The following is a 24,617-nucleotide window of genomic DNA, read 5'->3' on the forward strand; positions in this document are numbered from 1 at the left end:
TGCTCTCAGTTTGTTAAGTAGTTGTGCACAAAGAAGAAACCACAAGAGGAAATCAGATATCCTGACAGCAAAGATCAAATCTGCCCCAAGAAACTCAATGCCCCCATCAGCAGGAAGTAGTAGAATGATAACCTTGCCCTTTCTGCCCCAAGACTTTACTCAGGGAGTTCTTTCCTTTCCCGTCTATGCCTTTTCTCTCTTATGTAGTGTTAGGATTAAAAGTGTGGAAGGAAAGGGGTAGAGAAGAGTGAAAGAACAGCCCACAAAGTAGCTAAAACCAGCAACAAAGAGGCATCCCCATCCCTCAGACCTTTGTATGCATTTCCTACAGGAATGGTGTTCTTTACATAATCACAGTACACTTATCGCTGACACCAATAATAATTTATCCCAATTGTCAGGGAGCTGAGTCAGGGGATCACAAGTTCAAGGCCAGCCTGGGCAACAAAGCAAGCCTTAAAAGAAAAAATTAGCATGACAGCAGCATGGCTCATTGTGTAAGCTTGCTTGGCAAACCTGAGGACCTGAGTTCTCCTGGAGGGAGAACTGACTTCTGTAACTTCCACACATGTGACACGGCATGTGTACATCCATACACACACATACATACACGTGCATGCACACACAACATAAATAATAAATTTTAATATTTAAAAATTATAATATCAAAAATTATAATGAGATCATTTTATTAATAAAATGTCAGTTGTTTTGTCGGGCCCAGTGGTGATATCCTTTTATAGCTGTATTCCTCCAGGACAGACTGTAGTCTAAGGCCAGATGGATCACTTACCTATCACATCTTCAGTCTCAGACTATCGAGTCTGGATCATTTACTGTGGTCTTCTCTTTTTCATTATGTTTTATGACATTATTATTGAAGAGTGTCTTTTACTTCTAATAATACAGCCCTCATCCTGACTTATTGGATGTCTTTTGTGATTAAGTTCAGGTAACATGGTCCCAGCTGAGCCCCTAGGAAATGTCACACCCTTCAGAGCTTCACACCCAGAGGAACAGACAACCATCTGTCCTTACTGCTAGTGGATTAAACCTCTGTGCCCTGATGCTCTTTACGACGGAGTTAGTAGTTTGTCTCTTACAGCTGAGATGTCCTTTTAACCACATAGTCATCCACATCTCTTCAGATTTCTTCCTAATTTAGCATTCACTGATGACTGTCACTGAGTCCTAACCATAAAGTCACATTCCTGGCTCTCTAAATGCTTGCATGTGAACAGAGTCCCAGGCACCTGAGGACGTCTGTACCCAAAGAACAGGAACTAAATGTTTTTAGAAGAAGCAGCTAGTACCAGAGATGGAAGAGACAGAAAGACAGAACAAAACCGTAGGAGGATGTGCATATCACCTGCCAGATTCTAGCGACCAGAGAAGTTTGCTGTGTTGTGACCATGAGAAGCAAGAGAGCTCTTCATCCAAAATATAAAATTCTTCTTTTGTAATTTTTACTTTAGTCTTATTTGTAAAATCCTAGAAAATAACCATCCGAAAGTCCATTTAAATAAGTTATACACTTCTGTATTGTAGACAGCTGCACACTGGAAAGGGATGCTCTTCAGCTCCTCATGAAATATTCATTTGGAGAAAGATTCAAAACTCTATATAGTATTCTGTTGTTTGTGGGGAAATCACATGCACACACATGCGTGCACGCGCGTACACACACACACACACACACACACACACACACAGTTCCATACAAATTAAATTGGTGATTTTACAGGTCCTACAAAGGGTAATTGCAGCTGACAGGCTCTCAGTCAAGAATGGGTCAAGAGGGGTTGGGGATTTAACTCAGTGGTAGAGCGCTTGCCTAGGAAGCTCAAGGCCCTGGGTTCGATCCCCAGCTCCGAAAAAAAAAAAAACCAAAAAAAAAAAAAAAAAAAAAGAATGGGTCAAGAGTGAGAGGGACGTTTTACTACTTCAGGCTTGAGTCTTGTTACTCTGTTCTTATTACAGAGAAAACAGCAATCTCTAAAAGCAAACCAGAGGGCTTGAGAAAAAAGTAGAACAGTAGTTATAAGTTTAGAAACAGGATTAGGCCTGCCTGCACAATGGCTCAGCTGATAGAGTTCCCTGCTGCCAAGCCTGATAATCCAAGTTCAGGTCTGAGGCCCACATGGGAGGAGAGAACCAGTGCTCACAAGTTGTCCTCTGACCACCATCCACATCTGCACTGTGGCATGTGAGTACACATACATACACAAAAAGTAACTATGTCTAATTTTATAAAACAAAGTCAAAGTAAAGTGGAGTAAGATTGTCACTGTTGAGCTGAGCATGGTGGCCCACACCTGTCTTATACTCCAGAAGCAGGCAGGAGGAAGACTGAGGAAGCTCAAAGACAGTTTGGTTTATCCAAAGAGTTCCAGGCCAGCCTGGGCTACACAATGAAACTCTCAAACAAAAAAAGTGATAGGACTGGAAAGATTGCCTGGTGCCTAAGAGTGCACACTGTGGGAGAGGTGGTTCAGTGGTCATGGGCACATCCTGCTCTTCCAGAGGTCCTGAGTTTGATCTTCATACTCACATTGAATGTCTCACAACCACCTGTAACTCCAACTCCAGAGGACAGACAGCTCTGGCCTCTGTGGATGCTTGCACTCATGTGGGCATGTGCACGCACACACACACAAATAAACATAATTAAAAATAATAATAATAAATACAATTTTAAAAGAATGCATACTGTTCTTGCAGAGAATCTAAGGTAGTAAGAAAACTGTATCAAAGATATTTAAATCACAGTGCAAAATAGTCTATGTGATGTTGGCTTTTGGATTCAGAGCTGTCAGAGATGAAATGGTGACATGTCACTTGAATTGCTGGGTTGCTTATCAGTGATGTCATATAACCTAAGTTGATACGAATGTTCCACTGCATGTCTGTCTGTGATATTTCAGGGCACCACCAAAATCAATACTTTCAACTGGTCCAAAGTCCGTAAACTAAGCTTCAAGAGGAAAAGGTTTCTTATCAAACTCCACCCTGAGGTCCATGTAAGTATTATTTTGAAGCATTTAATATTGTTAGGTAAAAGTTTTTTTTCTTTAAAAGCATTTGGTATAAAATTGGGGCCCACATCTGTAATCTCACCACTCTAGATGCAGAGGCAGGAAGATCACCCTGAGGGCCAGCACGCTTGGGCTGGGCCTAGGAAGGTGCATGCTGAGGGTAGTCTGAACCCTTCACAATGTTAAGTGAGAACCTCTGCCCAGACAGCTAAGCGGCCTCCCCATTCTTCCCAGGTGCTTTTAGTTAAAAATATGATCTCTGGGGCTGGAGAGATGGCTTAGCGGGTAAGAGCACTGACTGCACTTGCAGGGGACCTGGATCAGTTCCCAGCACCTGCATGGTGGCTCACTATTGTCTGTACCTCCAGTTTCAGGAGGTCCAACCCCTCTTCTGACCTCCTCCACAGGATTCTGCACATACATACATGCAGGCGCACACACATAACAAATTGACCTCTAGCTAAGTCTAATCAAAGAGTCCTTGATTATCAAGAAATAATAACTTCTTTTTAATCAGGAGGCAGGGAAGGAGAATTATGAAATTTGAAATCAGCCTAGTTTATATAGCAAGATCCAGTCTAAACAAAACAGCACCCTCCTGTTTACAGAGTTTTCAATCCACAGCAGCTGACAAGTTAATAATCACATTGAATGATTAGAAATAGAAAATGTAGGGCTGGAGAATGGCTCAGCTATAAAGAGCACTGGCTGCTCGTCCAGAGCACCGGAGTTTCATTCCCAGCTCATGATCGTCTGTAGCTCCAGTTCCAGGGGATCTGACACCCTCACACAGACACACTTACAGGCAAAAAACAACAGTGCATTTGATTTTTAAAAAAATTTCTTTGAATAAATACAAAAAGTAACTGTGTACTGTGATCATTGGGGGAATTCAGTGCTTCAAGGAAGTTCAGATTGTATTTCATTTGTTCAAAGGAAGTTAGGAGACAATAGATCAGCTAAGCTGCGGCAAGGCCGGAGGTGGAGATGCCACCTGGCTGGGCTTACGGATACTCCAGTCCCAGGGGAGTCTCAGCCCTTGGACCAGCCTGAAGAGTGTCTCTAAGCTCCTAGGAAGCACACGGGGCTTTTGTCCAATCCCACACACGCTCCTGTGCACTATGGGCAGTATCCAGTTTAGTAGAGACATGAAAGCATGTGTCTGTCTGCCTTTCTGCATGTGTCTGTGTGTTTGCTTGGTTGGTTGGTGGGTTGGTGGTTTTTGTTATTACTTTGTTTGGTTTTGGGTTTTGTGTTGTGCTGACTGTGTACAACTGCCTGATTCTCCTGACTCAGACTCTCAAGTGCTGCGATTATAGCCCCATGCTAACAGACCGCATTAAGGAAAGGGATGCTGTTTACTGTTTCAATAATTCTCTACTCTCTGTGGATGAAAAGATGCAAATTAAAGGCTTCCTTTGTCTCTGTGAGTAAAAGGTGTTTCTTGGAAGGTAGAAGAGAAACTCTGCAGTTCACAAAAGCAACTATTGGAATGGTATATATTCAAGTAACATTTAAATCCCTATGCACCTAAAATTTTAAGACAAAGTAAAAGAATCTAGAAAGTGACTTGGTAATGTATACCAGAAGGTTCAAAATACTTGTCTTAGAGCTCAGAATTTCACTTCTAGAACAGCAGTGTCTTTCTCATGTTGTTTTGAGCCTGAAAACTGCAATTTGTAGTTATCTAAGGTGTGTGACCCCATGCCTGAATCTGCTTCATGATTTCTGAAACTGGCTACTGTATGATCTGCTTCTAGAACTTATGTTATTATTGGTCTTGCTTCCTGAACCTTTGTATTTTGTTCCAGGGGCCCTACCAGGACACGTTAGAGTTCTTGTTGGGTAGCAGAGATGAATGTAAGAACTTCTGGAAGATATGTGTAGAACACCACACCTTTTTCAGACTCTCTGACCAGCCTAAGCCAAAGGCAAAAGCTGTCTTCTTCAGTCGGGGCTCCTCCTTCAGATACAGGTAGGGCTGGCCATAGCTGACTACTGGGGACAGGAAAGAGGTAGAGACAGGGAGGGAGATGCCATAGGCTAGGCAGGTAGTTGTATTCAAGAGTAATTCTTGTGAAGGAGAATACATAGGGGGAAAAATCAAATAAGTATTCAAACTATGAGAGAAAATAGACTTAACAAAAGCCACCCAGAAAATTGGCTATCCTTACTATAAAGTATAACTGAGTTACTTACGTCGGGCAGTCTTACTTCTGTGCCTAACTCTGGAAGATAATGCTCTGGATTACTGCTCTGTTTTAACTGAGCCTTTATTTGTAGTGGAAGAACTCAGAAACAACTAGTAGACTATGTCAGAGACGGTGGGACGAAGAGAATTCCATATGAAAGGTAAATGCTGTGGCATTAATAGAAAATGTATACCTCTAAAATTTCTATTTTATTTAAAATTTTACGTGTATGGGTATTTTGCCTGCATTCATGTCTGTATACCACATGTATACAGTGCCACCACTGCCTCGTTGTTTCTGTTTTTAAAAATGGGCTTGTAATGTCTTCATGGAGATCATTGTGCTCATATACAGATACCAGTTTAGTTTCTAAACTGTGTAATTTGTGTGTATGTGGTTTTATATGGTGTCTTAGCTTTTTCTCCTCTTGCTGTGATAAAATACCTGGCAGAAGTAGCTGAAGGGAGGAGGGGCCAACTTGATGTATAGTTCCCGATTTCAGTCCATCATAGTGGGGACGTCAAAGCAGGGAAGCAGGGCGACAGATGCCTGCCCTCAGCTCATGCTCCAAGGTTTAGGATGCTCCCTCAGGGAGGGATCCACTCACAGTGGGAGGTTAACACAAGCAGCATATTCTCACAGACATACCCAGAAGCTACATGACCCCTCACAGGCTGGTTTCCTAGGTGACCCCAGGTCCTGTCACATGGACAGTCAGCTCTAACCTTCATAGTGTAGTAAGCAACCTTAAAGTTCACATGAGGGACAGACTGTGTCCCTCTAGGGTTTCTTTTCCACTTTAATGACTGATCACTTTTCTGCCCATTTTTAGCCTTCCACCCATCTTGGTCATATTCTCATGTGAGCTCACTTCATGGGTGCAGTACAGACTTGAGGTTCTAGGAAGAGGCATTGGGAGTGGGATGATGGCAGACAGGGAGATGAGGAGGGTGAGCCTCACAGCATCTTCTCTGTTTTGCAGACGGCACAGTAAGACTCGGACATCTCTTCATACTCTGACTGGAGATCTGCCTAAACAGGTTCGTCTTTCTGGTTGAAACCATAAGCAGTACTAATTACCAGGCTGTACTCTTCTAGAAGTCCTCTGCAGGGTTGTAAAAAGGCTCACATGACTTAATGCACACTTCTGACTGCACAATGAAACCTAGATGGCGACAGAGCTGTGAGCTTTGCACCATGAGTCATAGTGTGGTGCAGTCGCTAGAGAGACAGCTGTGCGGGTGACTTCTAAACACACTGCAGCCTCTCCTGGACCGATGTGTCACTGTAAGGACCGCTGGAGAAGATGGAGCATGGGGCATCCAGTGACTGGACACACTCGCTATGCTGCTGTGAGGTGTGAAGGAATGGGAAGAGAGCTAAGTGATGTAAAAGCTGATAGAAGTAGAAAGCAGGAAACAGCTTCACAAAGTCTGATGTGCTCGCTGGATCATAGCTGTAATTAAAGCAAAGACGAGCATAGATGTGTACAGGTTCCTCACAGGAGAACATTTGGCAGGGACGTCCCAGCGAGATATCAGCTGCTCCATGCCATATGCTCAGCCGTAGTGACTAATTCGTGTTGTGGGTCTGCCTTTTACCATGTTAGTATTTGCATTAACGCCCACACTCAGGCATGAGTCCTGTTCTCAGGAGCCATTATGTGACTGTTCCCTTGTGCTACCCCAGTTCCCTGCGTGTAGTTCATGCTGTGCACTTTCCTCATTTTGGTTGGTTGTCTATTTATGCTAAGCATGGTTTCCAAGAGCATCTTTTGGGCCCTGTATCTTAGTGCTTGGGTGTCTCCATCTTATAATTGAATTTTAAAAGATAGTCTAAAAGTTACATTTAAAAGCTTTTAGTTATCTAATGTATTTTAAAATCCAGAGAAAATAAAGAAATGTGGTTGAGTGATTAAGAAGAGGCCATATGCCAGTCATGAGTGGCACCTAGATCTCAACACTTTTGAGGCTGAGGCAGGAGGCTCAGGGGTTCAAGGCTACCTGGGCTACATGGAAGACACTGTTTCAAACAAAACAAAACCAAACCGAGGCAATATGATAGCCATTGGAAAGCAGATTAATTTTAAATCATGACCAGCTATTATATTTATACAAGGCTAGTTACTGGGCCCCCTGCAATAGCACTTGCTTTTTTTCCTATGCTGTGACACACACACGCACACACATGCATGTACGCACACACGCGCTCACACACCAAGGTGTATTACTTATGGACATGTTGCCCTGGAAATACTCAATTTTATGTGGGTGTATTTTATTCTAGCCAACTTCTTAATGAGTAACTGTGGTATGATTACTTCCCTGCCCCTTAGTATTTTCTCATCCAGCTGTAAACCTCTTCTCCCTCATCCTTGGGTCCACTCTAGCACTTTCAGAATGTCCCAGGGCTCTTACACCACCTGTGTTGGCCAGGGGCATCCTAATCAGTGACTTCAGCCTTCCATTGCACTCAGGAGTAGACTGGTATGTGTACCCACTCCTTAGTGGAGTTAAATATCTAACACTCAAGATCAAGGACTATACGCAAATGTCTGTCACCTGGTGTCACACCGTAGTGGTGGCCGTAGCTGAGTAGAGAGATGAACATGTATCTGCTTATAGACTTAGGATGAGTAGGGCTACTACAAACCCTTGTCTACATGCCATGTGGTTCTCTATGATAGCTTCTCCTCTTTACTATGACACATCATGCTGCAAGAGCAGGGGAAGAATGTTAAGGTAATCAGTTTATTACCTTGGGTCAGGTTGCAGTCAGCCCAGCATGATTGCATACATCTAAAATCCCAGAGTCTGAGACTAGCCAAGACTACAGTGAGAGTCTCTCAAAACAAAAACCAAACCCTCAGTTAGAAAGGGAAAATCTACTCAGGTGCCCTTTCTAGGAAAGTTGTAAGAAGATACAGATATTGGAAGTATCTGTACTTCCCGATTGACTTTACCAATTCGTAATAGTGTTGTATAATTTTTATGTTCCTTTTTTCTTTTCTTAATTTTGACCCCCCAGAGCATCTCATTCACCGATGGCTTGAGAACTTCTGCCTCCCTGTCTTCAGCAAATGCCTCCTTTTATCCACCCCCTACTTCTTCTTTGTCCCCTCCTGGTCTGCCCAGTGTGAAGGACAGCAGCAGCTCCCCTGTGGATCCCCAGGCTCCCCACATCAAGAGCACAGCAGCAGAGAGGAGCAGCAGACCATCATCATCTGAAGGCCCCAGCACACAGTCGGCCCATCTCCCTGGACCCCCTGTGCTCCAGCCTGGTCCAGGTGCTGGGTTTTGTGGTGTTGTGAACAGCCATGGTTCTGCCTGCCCCAGAGGACAGAGTCTCAATGCTTTAGACATAAGCAAAGGGAGGACCAGTAGGGGATTCAAAGCTATTTGTAAAAATGACAGTAGTGAGGATGAATTTTCTGCAGGCTCCTTCTTGCCTAGTGGAGAGTACCAGGGTGGCCAGCAGTGCCTCAGAGGAGCCCCTGTTTTCACATTGACAAGTACACAGCTGCAGGTGTCTGAAGAGTTCATAGATGATGACCCAGCAGACATCTCTTTCTTTGCTGGAGGCTCTGAGGCATTCTCTTTCCCTTACAGTTCTTTAGTTCTTCAGGAGTCCCTGTTACCTGTCCAGTCCATTGGGTCCCCTGCCTTGTGTGGTCCAGAGTCTGCCCAGTCCAGTCCAGATAGATACTCTACTGAAGCAGTGGACATGAGCGTAGAAGATGATTTTGAATTTGGGGAAGGAAGTGATTTCAATGGCAATGTGCATCCCTCAGACACCTCAGAGCTGTTTGAGGTGAAGGCACAGGCTAGCCTGATGCAGAGCCTGTTGAGTCCTTCAGAAACTAGCTCCCTTAGGAACAACCAGTCTGATAACAGTTCCCTCAATAACATGCCTCTGCACGGTGGGTTTTCTCTGCATACATCCAGCTCAGCCAATCAGTCTGAGGCCAGCTCCATGGTCAACTTCCCAGCCTACTCTGTCCGCTCCGAGTCCAGCTCAGCCTTCCAGTTCTCTGACATTATTGACCAATTAGAGCAGCTCAGCTACCCTCCCACGACAGCTGAACACTCCAGCAGCACAGACTCAGACTCGTGGGACTCCGAAGCTGAGGCACCCCTGGACATGAGTCTCTTCTTCAGCAACCCTTTTGCACAGACGAGTGGGGAGAGAGTCCCTTTCAGTTTCCAGCCCAACTTAAAGAGTTCCACTCCAGGACAGCAGACAGATAAAAACCCATCCTGACCCTCCCCTCCCAAGTTCCTTTATAAACAGATGCTCACCCCATTGGTATAGTTAGAGATCAGAATCCTTTGCTTCAGACATAGAAAGTGAGTAAGTTCATGCTCTACAGTCAGGATTTTTCTAATTACTGGTAGTTTATACTATTTTGAATGTCCAGGAATTAAAGCTCTCGTGTGAGGGATGCTAAAACCTTCACATCCACTCTTACAGAAGAGCACTTCCAGCCATTCCTATAGTGACAGATGGATTGGCCTCTGCAGCATTGGCTTCTTCTCAGACCTGCTTTGAACTCAAGTAAAACCTGGTGCTACACATTTCAAACATTCTGCAGTTCTGATTCCTGTCCATCTGTAGGAGGCTGTGTATTATTCTGATTTCTGCCCAATTATAGGAGACTGCGTTATGCCCCTTGATGCTGCTTTTAAAATAACTCAGGCTTCCCATGATGAGTTAGCATGTAGATTTCATTTAGTTTGTTCAGCCAGCAGCGTATGAAATCCCTGCAGACTGCTTTGACAGCATCCTAACCCCAGGAAGGACAGTGGAGACCGTAGCCTCCTACATGTAGAGGTAGGTGGTCCTGGGACTTTGCTGATGCCTCTCCCTGTTGCTGACTTGAGGCCAAGGCTGTGCTGTGTTTAGAGTAGGCTTGCAGGGACATTGGACTAAAAGCACAGTGGGAGTGGGAGCTGCTGTGCTTCCTTCTGTTCATCTTCATTACAGGTGCAATAGGTCATATGGTCGTAGCCACGTAGAGCTCGGTCCATAGTGAACTCTGAAGGCCATAATATAAGCTGGTGCAGGAGACGATTTCTTTTGCTGACTTAGCAAGTTCTTTAAAATGATAAGGTCATAGGAAGTGCTTCAGAATGTACAAGGCTTTGAAACCTCTCTCTCTCTCTAGGAGTGATGCTGGGTTGCATCGGGGGTCTCAGGTCCCAGGGCCACCTCCACATGCAGGCCAACATACAATGCTAGCTGATTCCCATAGATGCTGTTGAGTACATGGCTCAGCCCCAGAGCAGTGAGGGGGCCCAGTGAGTATATGCTAAGGTAGCCCTGATGGGTACTCTCTGGACATGTTCCAAGTACTCTGAGGGTCAGGGCTGATGTTCGTGGTACAGACAGGATAAAGCCACTGACCCGAGACCCAGCATCTCACAAGTGCTGGCTGGGGTGAAGCCAGCCCTGGCTAATTTGGCTCTATTTGTCTGTTTGGGCAACTGGGGGTCTTGTTTGGTTGGTTGGTTGGTTTGGTGGTGGTCCTTTCTGCTCTAATCTGCAGTGCAATAGGCATTGAAAGTTTCTCAGAATGTCCTGTGGAAATAACTTTTTTTCCTGGCATGAATCTAGGTCCTTGAACATGCTAGGTTTGCCACTGAGGTACATCCCAGCCTCCTCTGGGATGGTAAGCATTCATTTGTGTTCATTTGTGAGACTTCTGGCTCTGTGCTGGAATGGAGTAACTGTGCTGGTCTCTGACACACTGTGGGCACCTGTGTCTTCTTGTTGTATTGGTTAGATTCCAGAAAGGATGCTCTGGGTAAATGCATCCTGGTTTTATTTCCTTTTGCTTTTTGTGGCAAGGTCTTACTGTGTAGCCCAGGCTAGCCTGGAACTCATACACCTTAAGCTAGCCTTGAACTCATGGATCTAACAGCTCAACCCCCCCCCCGAACCGTGGACCGCGCCCAGTAGTCTTCTCGTTTCTGTAGCTTCCTTAGACCTGTAGACTACAGTCTCTTTCCTTCATTAGTCCAGACAACCCGGGCTTGCTCTGTGCTTGCTCTTGTTTACCTTGTCCCCCCTCTTAGAGGTGGGGTGCTGCATTCCATGCATATAAGGCAGCACCGCTTAGAGCAGAGCTGCCACTCCAGTGTGTCCTTCCTAAAGGAAGCCTTCCTGTTATGGGGAGACCTACTATGTGCCACCTTTATAATGTCCTTCTGTAACCTTAGTATTCACGACCACCCTCTCCGTCAGTGCCACTTAACAGTGACACTGAGGAAAACAACAAAGTTGTCCTTGATTTTTTTGGGTGGTTGGTTTGGTTTTTTGAGACCTTTGTATCCCTGGCTCTCCAGCCAAAAATGTCTTGACCTTCTACCTCCCCTCTAGAATGCTGGGGTTAGGGGCATGCATGCTACACCACATCCAGTTTGTGAGGTGCTGGACCTTGAACGCAGGGCTCATTTGTTTTTTAAGGAAGCCCTCCCTAGTATCTGGGCAGCAGGTCAGGTATGGTAGGGGTTGAGCCTTCACCAGGCTGGTGACATCATGGTAAAGCTAGTGCTGAGGGGAAGGGACTGTCCCATCAGACAGAATAGGACCTCCTCTAAGTCAGAGTTATCACATCCTCTCCTCTCAGTGATTTCTGTTGTCAGCCATTCTTTAGGCCTCCTATAAAAAGGTTTTGTTGTTTTTTATTTCTGGTTAATGGAACCTCACTATCCTTAGTCAGTTCTTTCATGGCAGGCAAGTAGGGAGGGATGGGGGCATCTAAATACATAAAAGCAAGAAAAGAAGGCCAGCAATCCTGTGCTGCCATTCAGTCCCCGCCCGCCCTCAGCACTGCTGATGGTCAGCCTCCCCCCCTCCCCGCTCTCCTCTTCACACTCTGTGAGCAGCACCAGCTCTCGGCAGGGCAGGGCAGGCACTGGGCCTGACAGCAAGCTCTGCCCCAGTCCCCTTTGTACTGCTCACTCTGAGGCAAGCTCTAACTGAGCTGCCCAGCCCTGACTTCACCCCCAGAGTGTTGGGATTATAGGGGTTTACTGGCACACTTCCCCTTTCTGATTGGGGGCTATGGTACTTTAAAGAAGCCCCTGGTGTGCTTATTATACCTCTCCTCAGGATTCTGAACGTGTCTCTGGAACACAAGGTCCTCTGTTACATGAGCCTGCATGTTCATTATCGTATGAAATGATAGAGCTCCCTGCTATCCTAGTGCTGAGAACATGCTTAAATTACCCGGTTATCCTTCACATGGTTGGGCATAGTGGCACACCTGCAATCCAAGCACTTTGGAAGTGGAGGAAGAAGGACCTTGAGTTTAAAGCTGGTGTAGGCTATATAGTGAGATTTGTCTCAAAACAAGCAGCCACAAGCCAGTTAGTGTTCGATCTATTCAAGTCATGATCTGCTTCCTATGTCTGCCTGTTAGGTTTCGATTAGAATATTTCACATTCCTATTTTAGCATTTCTTGTAGGGAAAGCCAGGCTAGTGATGCTGCCTCAGGTCCCAAACCCTAGACTGGTACTCAGGAGGCCAGCCAGGTATGTGGGGGTCTGTCCCTTTTCCCAGTGTCCATAGCCCCACATGATCTGCAGTGGGAGAGGTGCAAAAACAGCATCGCGGCCTCCCAGATATACTATTGGTAACACTGGTGATGGGTAATAGAGTGTTCACAGTCAGCTGTGCCTTCTGAGTTCTGCTCAGTGTCCTGACCTTCCCCTTCCTGGTAGGTCATAGTGTGCAGGTGCTCGAGCCGAGAACCAAAGGGCGCCAATGTTCTGTCACAAGTTACACCTCTCTTTACTGTTCTTGAGCTGCCCTGTTACTCTTGCTTTAGAAAAGCTTCAGTTGGCCCAAAGCCACTGAACCCAGAATGAACATTAAGCCTTTCTTTTGTTCACCTCCTGGTGTTGGCCAACGTCTCTAGCCTGAGGTGTGGACTTCATAACTGGTCACTGGGAAAGGTGCTGAGGTTGAGAAAGTGAATGCATAGCTCTGAGCAGTACATGCTGGCCTGGAATGGCTCCTCAAAGTAGGTGGACATGAAAGTGCAACACAGTGTTAACAGCTCTGTCTCTTGGTCTCCTTAGTTATATCCAGAACCTTGTTAGACGGACTAGTTCTCCAACCCTGATAGGTGTCCTCGTGTCTTTCAGGAGTAGTAGAAAGGGAAACTAGTAAAATGGCTAGCTGTTTTAGAATAATAACCAGTTCTTTTAATTCCCTGCCTGCCCTACTTCCAGTTTCCAGGCCAGCCCCTTCAAACATTTCTCCCAACCATTCCTCCCTCCCCATCAGTCTGCTTAAACAGTTCCTTCTCTCAGTTTCCCCAATATTAGCAGCTCCAAGCTATAACAACTGTTGTAGCCTATCTGCTCAGCTCAACTTCTCCTGGCTCAGCTGTCTCCTAACAATGTCTTCTCTACCAACTGCTACTCCCTTCCCTTCAGCCTCAGCTGGCTGTTTATATCCTGTCCTGTTCCCAGAAATCCAAGAGGCAACCAACACTGAAGGTCATAGGGTCAAGCAATTCTAACAGCTAAGGCTTTTTAAAGGGCCAGAAGCGCTACACTACATTTTCCCCCATTTGTTTTTGCTACTAATTATGCAGTTTTGAAGCTGCTATTTCTTGTAGCCATGCTACTGTTGTGACTGTTGCTTCTCTGCTCTTTCCAGTGTTTTTCAGGGTTCTCAGGTGTTTGATGTGACCTTTCCGTTGATCTCTCAAGAGCATGTCCACAACTGAGACACAAACCTAACAGTGATGGTTCTCTTTCTTGTAACTTGGATACTGCTTCCTGAACCTTTTATATTCCTGTATTTTCTTATCTTCTAGTTCCTTGTGTTCTGGAGTTCCTTGCTGAAGTCTCCTAATCTCCACCCCCATCTCTGTGAACCTCTGGTTTGCAGACTTGAGCATGCAGGATGTGATGTCAGCATAGTTTGTTTTAAAGTCCTGTTGCTCTGCACTGTGGATAGCTCTGTATTACAGGAGACCAAAGGCCTGCTTGAGGCCTGTCAGTAGTTAGGTGATGAACGTTTATTCTCCAGGCTTTTCTGGCTTGCAAGGGAAGGCTCTCCTTTTGGGTCAGTGGCCAAGGTTTTCAGAAGACTTCCCCTGCTCAACAGTGAGCGTTATTAGTTTTGATGGTTTCACATGGAAATATAAGCAAATCTATGTCTCTAACACTTCCATTCCGATGTTAATCCATCCTTATAGTATATAGATTGATTTAATTCCACAGTTTTTTCTATAACCCAGTGTCTCTTAGCTGCTGTTTTTCCTTTCTCATTAGTGTTCAGAAAATTTAAAGTTAACAGCACTATTCAGTCTATCCCTAGGGGGTACTTATTCTTTTTTTTTTTTTTTTTTTTTTTCGGAGCTGGGGACCGAATCCAGGGCCTTGCGCTTCCTAGGTAAGCGCTCTACCACTGAGCTAAATCCCCAGCCCCCTTATTCTCCTTTTATAATTAAACCAGAAACTTTTTTTATATAAGTCTTTAAGTTTTTACTTTGTTTCTGTGCTAAGAATATCCATTCTAAAATACTATCTTCCCTTTGCATAGTAAGCCCAGTGGGAGAATGAATTGAAGGCAAAATAACCAAAATAAAATCCAGTTTGGGATCTATGAGATTTACACATGCATCTTGCAGTCCCTCTTCTACTAAAGCTAACTCTTTCTCTGCTTCCTTTGTTAGCTGTCTTGAATTACCTTGTATGGTAGCTCAATCAACTATAACAAAACAAATTACTTAACTCTTGAGTAGTTAATTCAGTGGTGAGCTATAGCCAATTAATATCTCCCATTAATCTTTGAAATTGTTAAGAGTTTGCAACTGATCTCTTCTATGGTTGAATTTTTTGTTCTTATTTTATAAGCTAGATTGTAGATAGAATCTCCTCTCTGTATTTTCAGAAGCAATTTGCAAACCCCAACAAGGCAAAAATACTTTTTGTTTTACTAAACATTTTCTCTAAAATATTTGCATTAGAATCAGCCAACAAATTTACATCCATATAATAAGTAATGGATTGAGAAAATTGCCTATGAACTATTTCTAGCAATTGTTGTACGGAATATTGACATAGAGCTGGACTTATGTTTGGCGTTGGCTGTAGGTGCCAAAGTAGAGAGGCTTATGAAGATGCCAAACCCTTATTTTCCAAAGGAGTAGAAGGGTTCGGCCTTCTTGGGAAGACTGACCCTTGGCTAGCTCACTCCAGGTCTTCCATTCACATATCATACAAAGTTAACTGGGGATGGGAAAGGCTCCACAACCACAGTCATCTTGCCCGTGTGGCCCATGAGAGCAGACAGTGCACCCAATCTCAGTCCCTTGTGCTTGTGGCTAGCCTGTGAAATAGAAACAAATCCATGTGCCCAACACAAAATATTTGCTGATTTCCATTCTGATGTTTTCACATTCTTATAGTATATAGGCTGATTTAAATCCACAGTTTTTTCTAGAACCCCATGTCTCTGAGCCTTAATCAAAAGTAAGAACCCCTGGTTTACCAGGAGTGTCTTAGGACCAAGATTTGTGCATCTGCAAGCTCTCACATAGCAGGGAGTGCAGGGTTCTCAGGGAGACATTTCTTCAAGACCCAGACAGTCTCAAAAAGATTTTTCAACCTCTACTGATTAACTCAAACATAGCAAAGATTTTGCTGAAACATTTCACTCAAAGCCAAATACAAACACTTCACTATACGGTTCACTTAAGCCAGACATAAAAGTTTGACTGTCACTTCCTTGGACTATTTAACATTCCTTGTGGAAGAACATTCCACTGGTACCCTTTAACAGGTTGAACATTACTATGTTTAAGGCCAACTTCAACATCCAGGGTAAACTGAAGCAGGGTGTAGAGTCAGGTGATTGATCACTCAGCAGACTTTTTGGTTTTGGTTTTGGGTTTGGTTTTGTTGTTTTGTTTTTTGAGGGAACAAAGCTTGATTCTCTGGGGCCAATGAAATATTTTCTGCGGCCAGCAAGAAAGAATCACAATCACACACACACACACACACACACACACACACACACACAGTAGATGAAACAAGGTTCAACAAGCTCCAACCACTTACATATCTTACAGATATACATTTTTATATATACACATACATACATGCATACATACATACATATTTGATGGATAGAGCAAAGTGCCAACCACTTTACATACACACACACATATACATACATACACATACATTTGATGGATGGAGCAGAGCGCCAACAACTTTATTTTTTCACCCACAGCTTGTACATCCCAGCAAAGCCTTTCTTTTTTTTTTTTTTTTTTTAATTTTTTTTTTCGGAGCTGGGGACCGAACCCAGGGCCTTGCGCTTCCTAGGCAAGCACTCTACCACTGAGCCAAATCCCCAACCCCAAGCCTTTCAAACAGTACAAAAATCACAATGTGGTTACACTCCATTTTTCTTCTAGTTAGTGATTACAACGAGTATATGTAAAAAATCATATTCCCCAGTACCCTCAAGTGATCAAATATTTTACATCCTATGGGTCAAAAAAACCCCAAATTATTTCCAAGAATCCATATTCATGACTAAGTAACATGTTATAAGTTAACAAAATATAAGCAATCAAGGTAATTTTCTCAGTCAGTTTCTCTTACTGTCAGACTGCAATTTGCAGTTACAATGAAAGGATCAATTATTGTACCTTAAAAAGTATTGTGATAAAAATCTTAAAAGAATCACAAATCTGATCTTTATATAAAAAACAGTTCTTTCTATTCTAAATGCTCAGGATGCATGTCTACTCATTAACAGTTTTTTATTAAGTCATATCAGGAAGCTGAGGGCAAAAATAGGTGCAAGAAATTAATCATTACTTTGATCACCAGCCCAGCTGTAGAAGGGAGGCTCGTTAGCTAGTGCTAGTTGGGCTGCCACTGTTCTTGTTCCCTGAAAATTCACAGCTCAGCTATTAACTGTGTGCCTTGCTGAACTTTAAATTGTTCCCCAAGATGATTTTCTATTCAAAGCCACTAGCAAAAACATCTTAACCTCACTAACAGTCTCCAGCTCCAAACCCTTTCCAAGGGTGGTGGGGATTACTAACAGACAACAGTCTACATCTCCTAAGGCCTTTCTGAATCATTAATCTGTTCCAGCAGCAATGCTTGACAGAGATCAATCACTATTATTGTGAGTGCCATTGGCACTGCCCAGTGAGAAGCTCAAGACCCCTGTAGGATTTTCATACAACCCATAGATTGGGCGGGATATGACAACAAGCAGAGCTATGCTCCACAGCGCATGCTGTCCTGAGGACATGTAGTCCTAGTCCTCAGGACTCTCCCTCTCTGAGGCACAGCCAACTTAGTTGTGCTAATGGGTGGGCAGGCTGCATTCCCTGAGTTCTAAAGCTCTTTTGCCGTGCCTTTTGCATGACCCTCAACATTATTATAAGTAGGTGCTGTGAAAGCAAATTTTCCTTATCCTGCTCTTGCAAGGGGATGGTCAAAAGGCAATCTTTTCCATCAGTCGCTATCATAAGCCATGCTTTGGGTGATAAAGAAGGTAAAGGAATCCAGGCTGTAACATACCCATTGACTGGGTTACTCTGTTCGCTGCTCTCAAGTCTGTCAACACTGCCTATTTCCCCAATTTCTTTTTTATAACAAATACAGGGGAATTCTATGGGCTCGTGAACTCTTCTATCTGTTGAGCCTCCAGCCACTCTTGTACTGGCTGCTCAAATGCCTTTAATTTTTCCTGAGAGTCATTGCTCTACTGACATAGGCTTGTTAGTTTAAGGGCAGAGTCATTGGTATAATTTCAGCAGCACTCCCATCCCCTTATAACTTTGGAAACTAAATCCCTGTTGTGTCCTGGTTTTGGACAACCTACACAGTTCATAGTTATTCTGGGTGACATTTTTCAATACCTTCCCCAAAGCATCTTCCATTTCACCCCTTATTTTAGGATTTGTCTCTGCTATGAAGGGAATATTAATCTGAGTTCCCCACTGCTCTAATAGATCTTATCCCCATTAATTTTTTGTTATACCCGGGGGGTTGGGGATTTAGCTCAGGGGGAGAGCGCTTGCCAAGCAAGCAAAAGGCCCTGGGTTCGGTCCCCAGCTCCAAAAAAAAAAAAGAAAAAAAAAAAAAAAAAGACTATAGTTATATCAGCTACGTAAGGCCTTAACTTTCCTATTTGACCTTAACCCATTACCCACTTTATTTTATCCGAGATAATTTTCCAGTTTCTAGAAACAAAGTATAAGTCCAGAATGTAGCCATTCTGAATTCCAGGATTTTCGTGAAATGGTATTTATATTTGGTGGATATATTTAATGTATCCACTAAACCTTTTTATTTAAATGTCATTCATTTGCAACTGATCATTAACAGCAACTGAGCCATCCTGTCCGTGTTAACTTGCATATCTCTTTATTCATTGACGACACAGGGAAACAGTAACAGCTGAGCAAGCCTGTGTTAAAATGCATCCCTCTTTTTACATAAGTCACTGTTCTAATTTCTCCTTTGAGATCTTCATCTATAATTCCTGGATATACAATGAACCCTTGGGAAGCCAAAATGTTCCTTGCCAAGGCCATTTCTTCTGTGCCTAGGGCAGAGGACCTCACACTCCAGTAGTTATTTTACAATAACTAGTTTTGGAGGGTAGTCTAAGATGTTTTCTATGGCTAAGTCTAGAGCCACACTGCCTGCAGTACGTGTATGAGAGCTGCAATACTCACTTAGTGAAGTTTTTCTGTCTGCTGTTATGTACTGACTGACGAAAGGCAGGCAGCTCATACTTTTTGCTGCACGACCTCCATTTCCCTTTCTAATGGCAAGACATTGGATGCCTATCTTTCTTGGACCTACCTTCAATGGCCCCCTGGCAACCCTTGTCACATTGTCTGCACACCCCATCCCTAGAAGCCAAGTCTTCTTTCTGGATCACATTTAGAAAACCATTTCCTTTAGAGAGCCTTGTTCACAATTTTGTTACAAATTACTATATTTCTCACAATTAAATCTCTGGGCATTTGAGGTCTGAAACCTTGAGTGACTTGGTCACAGTCTCTTTACAAATGATCATATTCTCTACAGTTAAAGCACTGTGTGTTTTAAGATCTAAAACCTTTAGCTATGGCTTGCCCAATTATGGTATTATACACACTAGAACCATTATCAGTTGTCTCCCTGACCCACTCCTCTGTAGGTCCCGCCCTTGCATTAATGGCCTAGTAACCTTCATGCATTCCATATTTGCCCCTTCAGGTGCCAAGGTCTTCATTAGCACCAGTCTCATTTCAGGGTCTGATATAGCTTTATTCACAGCTGCAACTAATCTTTCTGAAAAGTCAGTGAACGCTTCCCCTGAGCCTTGTATAATTTTTGTAAAGGATGTGGACTTTGTCCCAAGCTCTTAAGCTGCCAAAGAAATAGTTCTGTGATTTCGTCTTCAAATTGAGCCTGTTCTTCTATGTCAGCATGCCAACCTTCACCTGTCACCTGGCCCGTCCCTGTACTAATTCCTCTCATTCTGTTGTGCTGTTCCAAAATCCCTGGCTTCTTGACCATCCTGCCTTTCCATTTCTTTGACTTGACTGCCCTCTGACATAGTTCCTCCCCCTCTTTCTACCTGGAGAAACTGCTCTCTGCTTCAGCCATTGGGAATGAACCTATCTGTCCTCCTTGTTCGCATCTTTGATGTTTTTCAAGTTTGTCTGCCTTACTCTCTGTTTCTCTAGCTGCACAGCCAGCTCTGTTTCCTTTTTAGGAGAAAGGAATGGCCTTGCTTTCCCAGTTCTTCCATGTTTTGATTCCCAAGCTTCTCCGTTTCCGTGTTTTTCTCTAGTTGCTCAGCCTGTCTTTCAACGTGTTTTGTAAACAAAATATCCTGAAATGAAGAAAGGGAGAAAAAACACAGCAAACAACAGCCTCAGCAAACACCCCATCAGCTTTTTGAAGGGAAGTATCTATCTCTCCTTTTCTGCCTTTTCTAAGGCACTTGAAAGCAAGCCTTCCATTCTGCCTTGCCCCATGTTGGGCACCACTTGCAAAATGGATGTTTTAGAACAGTAACAAGTTCTCTTAATTCCCTGCCAGCCCTCTTCCCAGTTTCCAACCCAGCCCCTTCAAACATTTCTCCCAACCATTCCTCCCTCCCCATCAGTCTGCTTAAACAGTTCCTTCTCCCAGTTTCCCCAATATTAGCAGCTCCAAGCTATAACAACTGTTGTAGCCTATCTGCTCAGCTCAGGGTCTCCTGGCTCAGCTGTCTCCTAACCATGTCTTCTCTACCAACTGCCTTCTCTTCTCTCTCTGCTACTCCCTTCCCTTCAGCCTCAGCTGGCTGTTTATATCCTGTCCTGTTCCCAGAAATCCAAGAGGCAACCAACACTGAAGGTCATAGGGTCAAGCAATTCTAACAGCTAAGACTTTTTAAAGGGCTAGTTAACTAGGAATTAAAGATCCTTTAAAGGCCTAGGCGAACAAGATAACTCACACTACAGGACCCAGTGTGTCCATGAAGCAAAGTAGCAGTGGTCAAGTCCATCCACATAGCCAGCATGTCGGTAGTGATGGGACAAAACCCTGCAGCTGTCCCCTGTAGTGCAAGGCTGTCATCAAGCAGCTTCTGTCCTGACCATTAAGTCCACCACTAACAACATGCTGTGCTTCTAAGTTCCCAAAGTCTCAATATTTTATATAAGCCACTATCAATATTTGAAAAATAGCAACAGAGTTACACAGTAACAAGACTGTCTATGTGCAATGTTCTGCACCGCATAATCTTTTAATCCATCAGGTAATGGTGTGCAACTTTTTATATGGCAGAGGCATTGTCTGAGCTGGCATAGATTAGAATGCACTGTTTTCATTAGCATTTGTATTTTATTTAGCACAAGCGACCAAGGAATGGGCACTAGCACATCCAGGAATGTGATGTGAGAACTTGTAGATGTGTTGATTACATCACTGTCGTCATTATTGACGTGCCCCATGACCCCACTCTTTAGTGCACAGGTGTATTTCCATTTTGTCATGCAGTCTCCGCTGTTCTACCTGAGTAATGATTATATTGTATCACCCACACTGTGGTCATGACAACACAACAGTGTGCACACACATGTTCTTAACTCTTACATGTTGATGTGCCAGCTGATGTTGATAAGTACTGTATATCCTCAAGGTACACTTGTTCCTGCAGCCCTGGAACACAGGAAGTCCATCACTACAACAGTTACGTCACAGTCAGTGTTAGTATTCAGTAGGTGTACCGGTCTGTTCCCAAGTCCGTGGAATTGCATCTGCCCTGGTCTCACGTGGCTCTTGTCTTAGGACGTGGACGACACTGTCACCTTTCCCATGCAGTAGCTAATGCCACTAGCAGTGGTCCACTAGTGCACAGGCTGTGTCCTTTGGATGAAAGCACATGTATTCACTGTGCAACGAAGTGGAGCCGGGACTTCTTTATGCATTTGGACTTGTGCTTTAAAGAGACACTGTGTTGTCTGGTTTGTGGTACTTATAAAACTTGTTCTCCCTTGAAATTACCATTTATACATTTACAGATATGTACTGACAATTTTTAATTGTTTATTCAATAAAATGAGGAAATTTACTATGAATTTTTAAATGGGCTTTTTAGCTTTCTTTCCCTCTAAAGAATTTTGATTTATATAGGTTGCAGATCATTTCGCAATTAAGTTAACCTTGAAATAAGTGCCTTCTTGTATAACCCTTCACCAACGTCTCTTCCGTTGGCTCCTGAGCAGCAAGCAGCACAGTGGTGCTTACATAGATTGGCTCACTGTAGCTGCGATAATGATGGTAATGACATCGTATCAAAGGCCAGTAGTCCAGGTGACAGCTTGATTTTTCTTTTCTTAGCTTTTTCTCTTCTCTTCTCTGGCTCATTCGTCTTCTCCTATACGTAGCTTGTTCTCTCTCTGCAGCCTGTCTCTATAACTGTTCCCAGTATAACTGCCCACCCCACTGCACTGCCCCTCAAGTAGCTTCCCTTTCCCCCTCTTCTCAAAGAGAGTTGAGCATATTCTAGTCTGTCAAATCTTTCTATGATTCATCACTTTGTCTGCCACTCAGACATCACTTTCAACACCAATGCTTCCTTCTACACATGGACTTTATTGTTTGGGATTAAAGGTGTGTACCCAGGGCATGTCTGTATTCCAGCCAGAAGGGATTAAAGTGTGTGCTTAGAGCCAAGCCAGAACTAGAAACATATTTTTTCAGCAAACAATACAATCTTGAGGTTCACAGAGTGACCAAACATTGGGCAGCAGGGTTTTTGTTTCTGTATGCCTTCACACCAGAAGAGCGCCCAGGTCCCATTACAGACGGTTGTGAGCCACCATGTGATTGCTGGGAATTGAACTCAAGACCTCTAGAAGAACAGTCAATGCTCCTAACCTCTGAACCATCTCTCCAGACCTTGTTGGTTTTTTTTTTTTTTTTTTTTTTTTTTTTGGTTTTGGTTTTTATAGTCCTGGGGCTAGAACTTAGGACCTCATCACACATGGTAGGTAAATGTCCTACAACTAAGCTATACCCCTAAACCCAACACAAAATATCAGTTTTATTAAAACAAAAATAACCAACTCCTATTCTACCTGTCCATGTACAAAAGTAAACCGCACAGCCTGGGAAGTATCTTACCTTGACTCTCCCCCTCTTCTTCTCCTTCCTCCTCCTCCTCTTCCTCCTCCTCCTCTTCTTCCTCCTCCTCCTCCTCCCCCTCCTCCTCTTCTGCTGTCCCCTGGGTGCACTTACCAGGACATTCATCCATGTCTCATTGGGAATTCTGACCTTGTACAAGGTAATCCTATGATCACCCATTCTTTGCTCATTCAGATAATGAGTCTCAACTGAAGTCATACACGTGGGCCTGTTCTTGTCCGTGGCCAGTTTGTAACTGGTCCCCTTCTTCTCAAGTGGAGCCTGCCTTCAGCTTACTCTCAGTTGCCTCAGTCTGATTCTGTGACAGCCTGAAGGAAGATCCAGCTACTTCAGTGGTTGTGCAGCTTCATCAGTTTCTCTTCAGGTCCCATCTCCTTGTAAGACTGTGGCGAGCAAAGTATTTAGTAGTTCAGAGCCGCACACACCATCGCACCACTAAAACACCAGGAGGTTGACACTGGGGCTGTGAAGTTCCAAGTTGATTTGGCAGTTGATGGCCGTTCCCAAATCCTGGTAGTAGGCCTGTCACCTACACAGAGAGGAGGAGAGCATGGCGTGCTTCCTGAGGAGACCGTGGAGCTGGACTGATATCTGCTGGGTGCCTGAGGGTGCTGAGAGGAGCCAAAAGCTGGCTCTGAGCCGTCAGACTGGTGGGCTGACACAGTGTTCTCTCTGCTCTGTTGAATCATGAAGCCACAGTGACTACCAGGGAAGAATGGCTTTGTCCTCTTTATTTCCTTATCAAGATAGGGAGGTGAGCTATTAACTTGTTTTTAAACCAGTTCTGTATGTAAACGTGAGTCATGAATTAGTCTAGTAGCAAAGCCAGAAACAATGTGTGCTAACTCATCAAACGCACCTTTGCCCGCTCCCATTATACAGTCAGTCTGTGGGCTGGTTTTCTTTCTGAAATTAGCAATCTACTATTCAAGCCAGAGTTTCTCATCCTTGTGCCTCTTACTCTCAAATTAACCTTCAACTTGACCTTCAAGTTGAGTTGACCCTCAGTTTTGCTACATTTGAGTTGACATGTTCCTTTACTGTTAGACAAACATGTTCAAGAGTGTTTTATTAAAGAATTTTTTAAAAGAGAGCATAAAGGTATGAAATAAAAGTTGATTTTCTTTCCCCTCTAAATGTGAAGTTCTTTTTCATCATCCTCCATCTCGAGTTAGATGAACAGAAACAGCTTCTTGAAGGAAAATGTGAAGGTAAGAAGTATAAGACTGCATTTTCGATAACATTTCAAGAATTATCAGATGTATTTTGAGAAGTTTTAAGGAATAATCCACTTAGGAAAAATGCTCACTGTTGAGAGTTTGAAGTAAGTGTTAAGAGGCAGGTGAAGGCAGGTTTGGAACTTGCAGCTCTGAGGATAAATGCCACTCCCTACCCGCAGCCCACGTAGTTGGAGCTGCCCTTGAACACATGGAGGGTTTCAGGGAAACGTGGCTGCTTGCCATGCCTCTCCATCTCAAGGAACAGAGGAATCCCTTATCCACAGCTGAAAGACTGATCTTCACGCGACAGCAGGAGAGCTGAACATTGTCTGGGGCATGTGCACCAAGAACTAGAGGCAAATGACGTATAGGGGCTCCTGTGCTCTGAGCTATGCCATTCACTCTCGCCGCTTCTGATTAGAGGACAAATACTTAAGATTGATTCTTTAGTGAAATGTTGATTACGGTGGCATGTTCTATAG

General features: G+C 43.8%; 1 protein-coding gene across 1 annotated transcript in view; it reads left to right on the top strand.

The window, feature by feature from the left end:
* Nucleotides 1–24,617, top strand: part of Farp2 (FERM, ARH/RhoGEF and pleckstrin domain protein 2) — a 105,971-nt gene that overhangs the window by 56,585 nt on the left and 24,769 nt on the right. The window contains exons 9-13 of the mRNA XM_032901682.1: nt 2,925–3,020; nt 4,847–5,010; nt 5,319–5,387; nt 6,210–6,267; nt 8,255–8,513. Coding sequence (XP_032757573.1) covers nt 2,925–3,020; nt 4,847–5,010; nt 5,319–5,387; nt 6,210–6,267; nt 8,255–8,513 — 646 coding nt within the window. The remainder of the gene's footprint in view (nt 1–2,924; nt 3,021–4,846; nt 5,011–5,318; nt 5,388–6,209; nt 6,268–8,254; nt 8,514–24,617) is intronic.

Source organism: Rattus rattus, chromosome 4, assembly GCF_011064425.1.
Source record: "Rattus rattus isolate New Zealand chromosome 4, Rrattus_CSIRO_v1, whole genome shotgun sequence".
NCBI classification, from domain to species: Eukaryota; Metazoa; Chordata; class Mammalia; order Rodentia; family Muridae; genus Rattus; species Rattus rattus.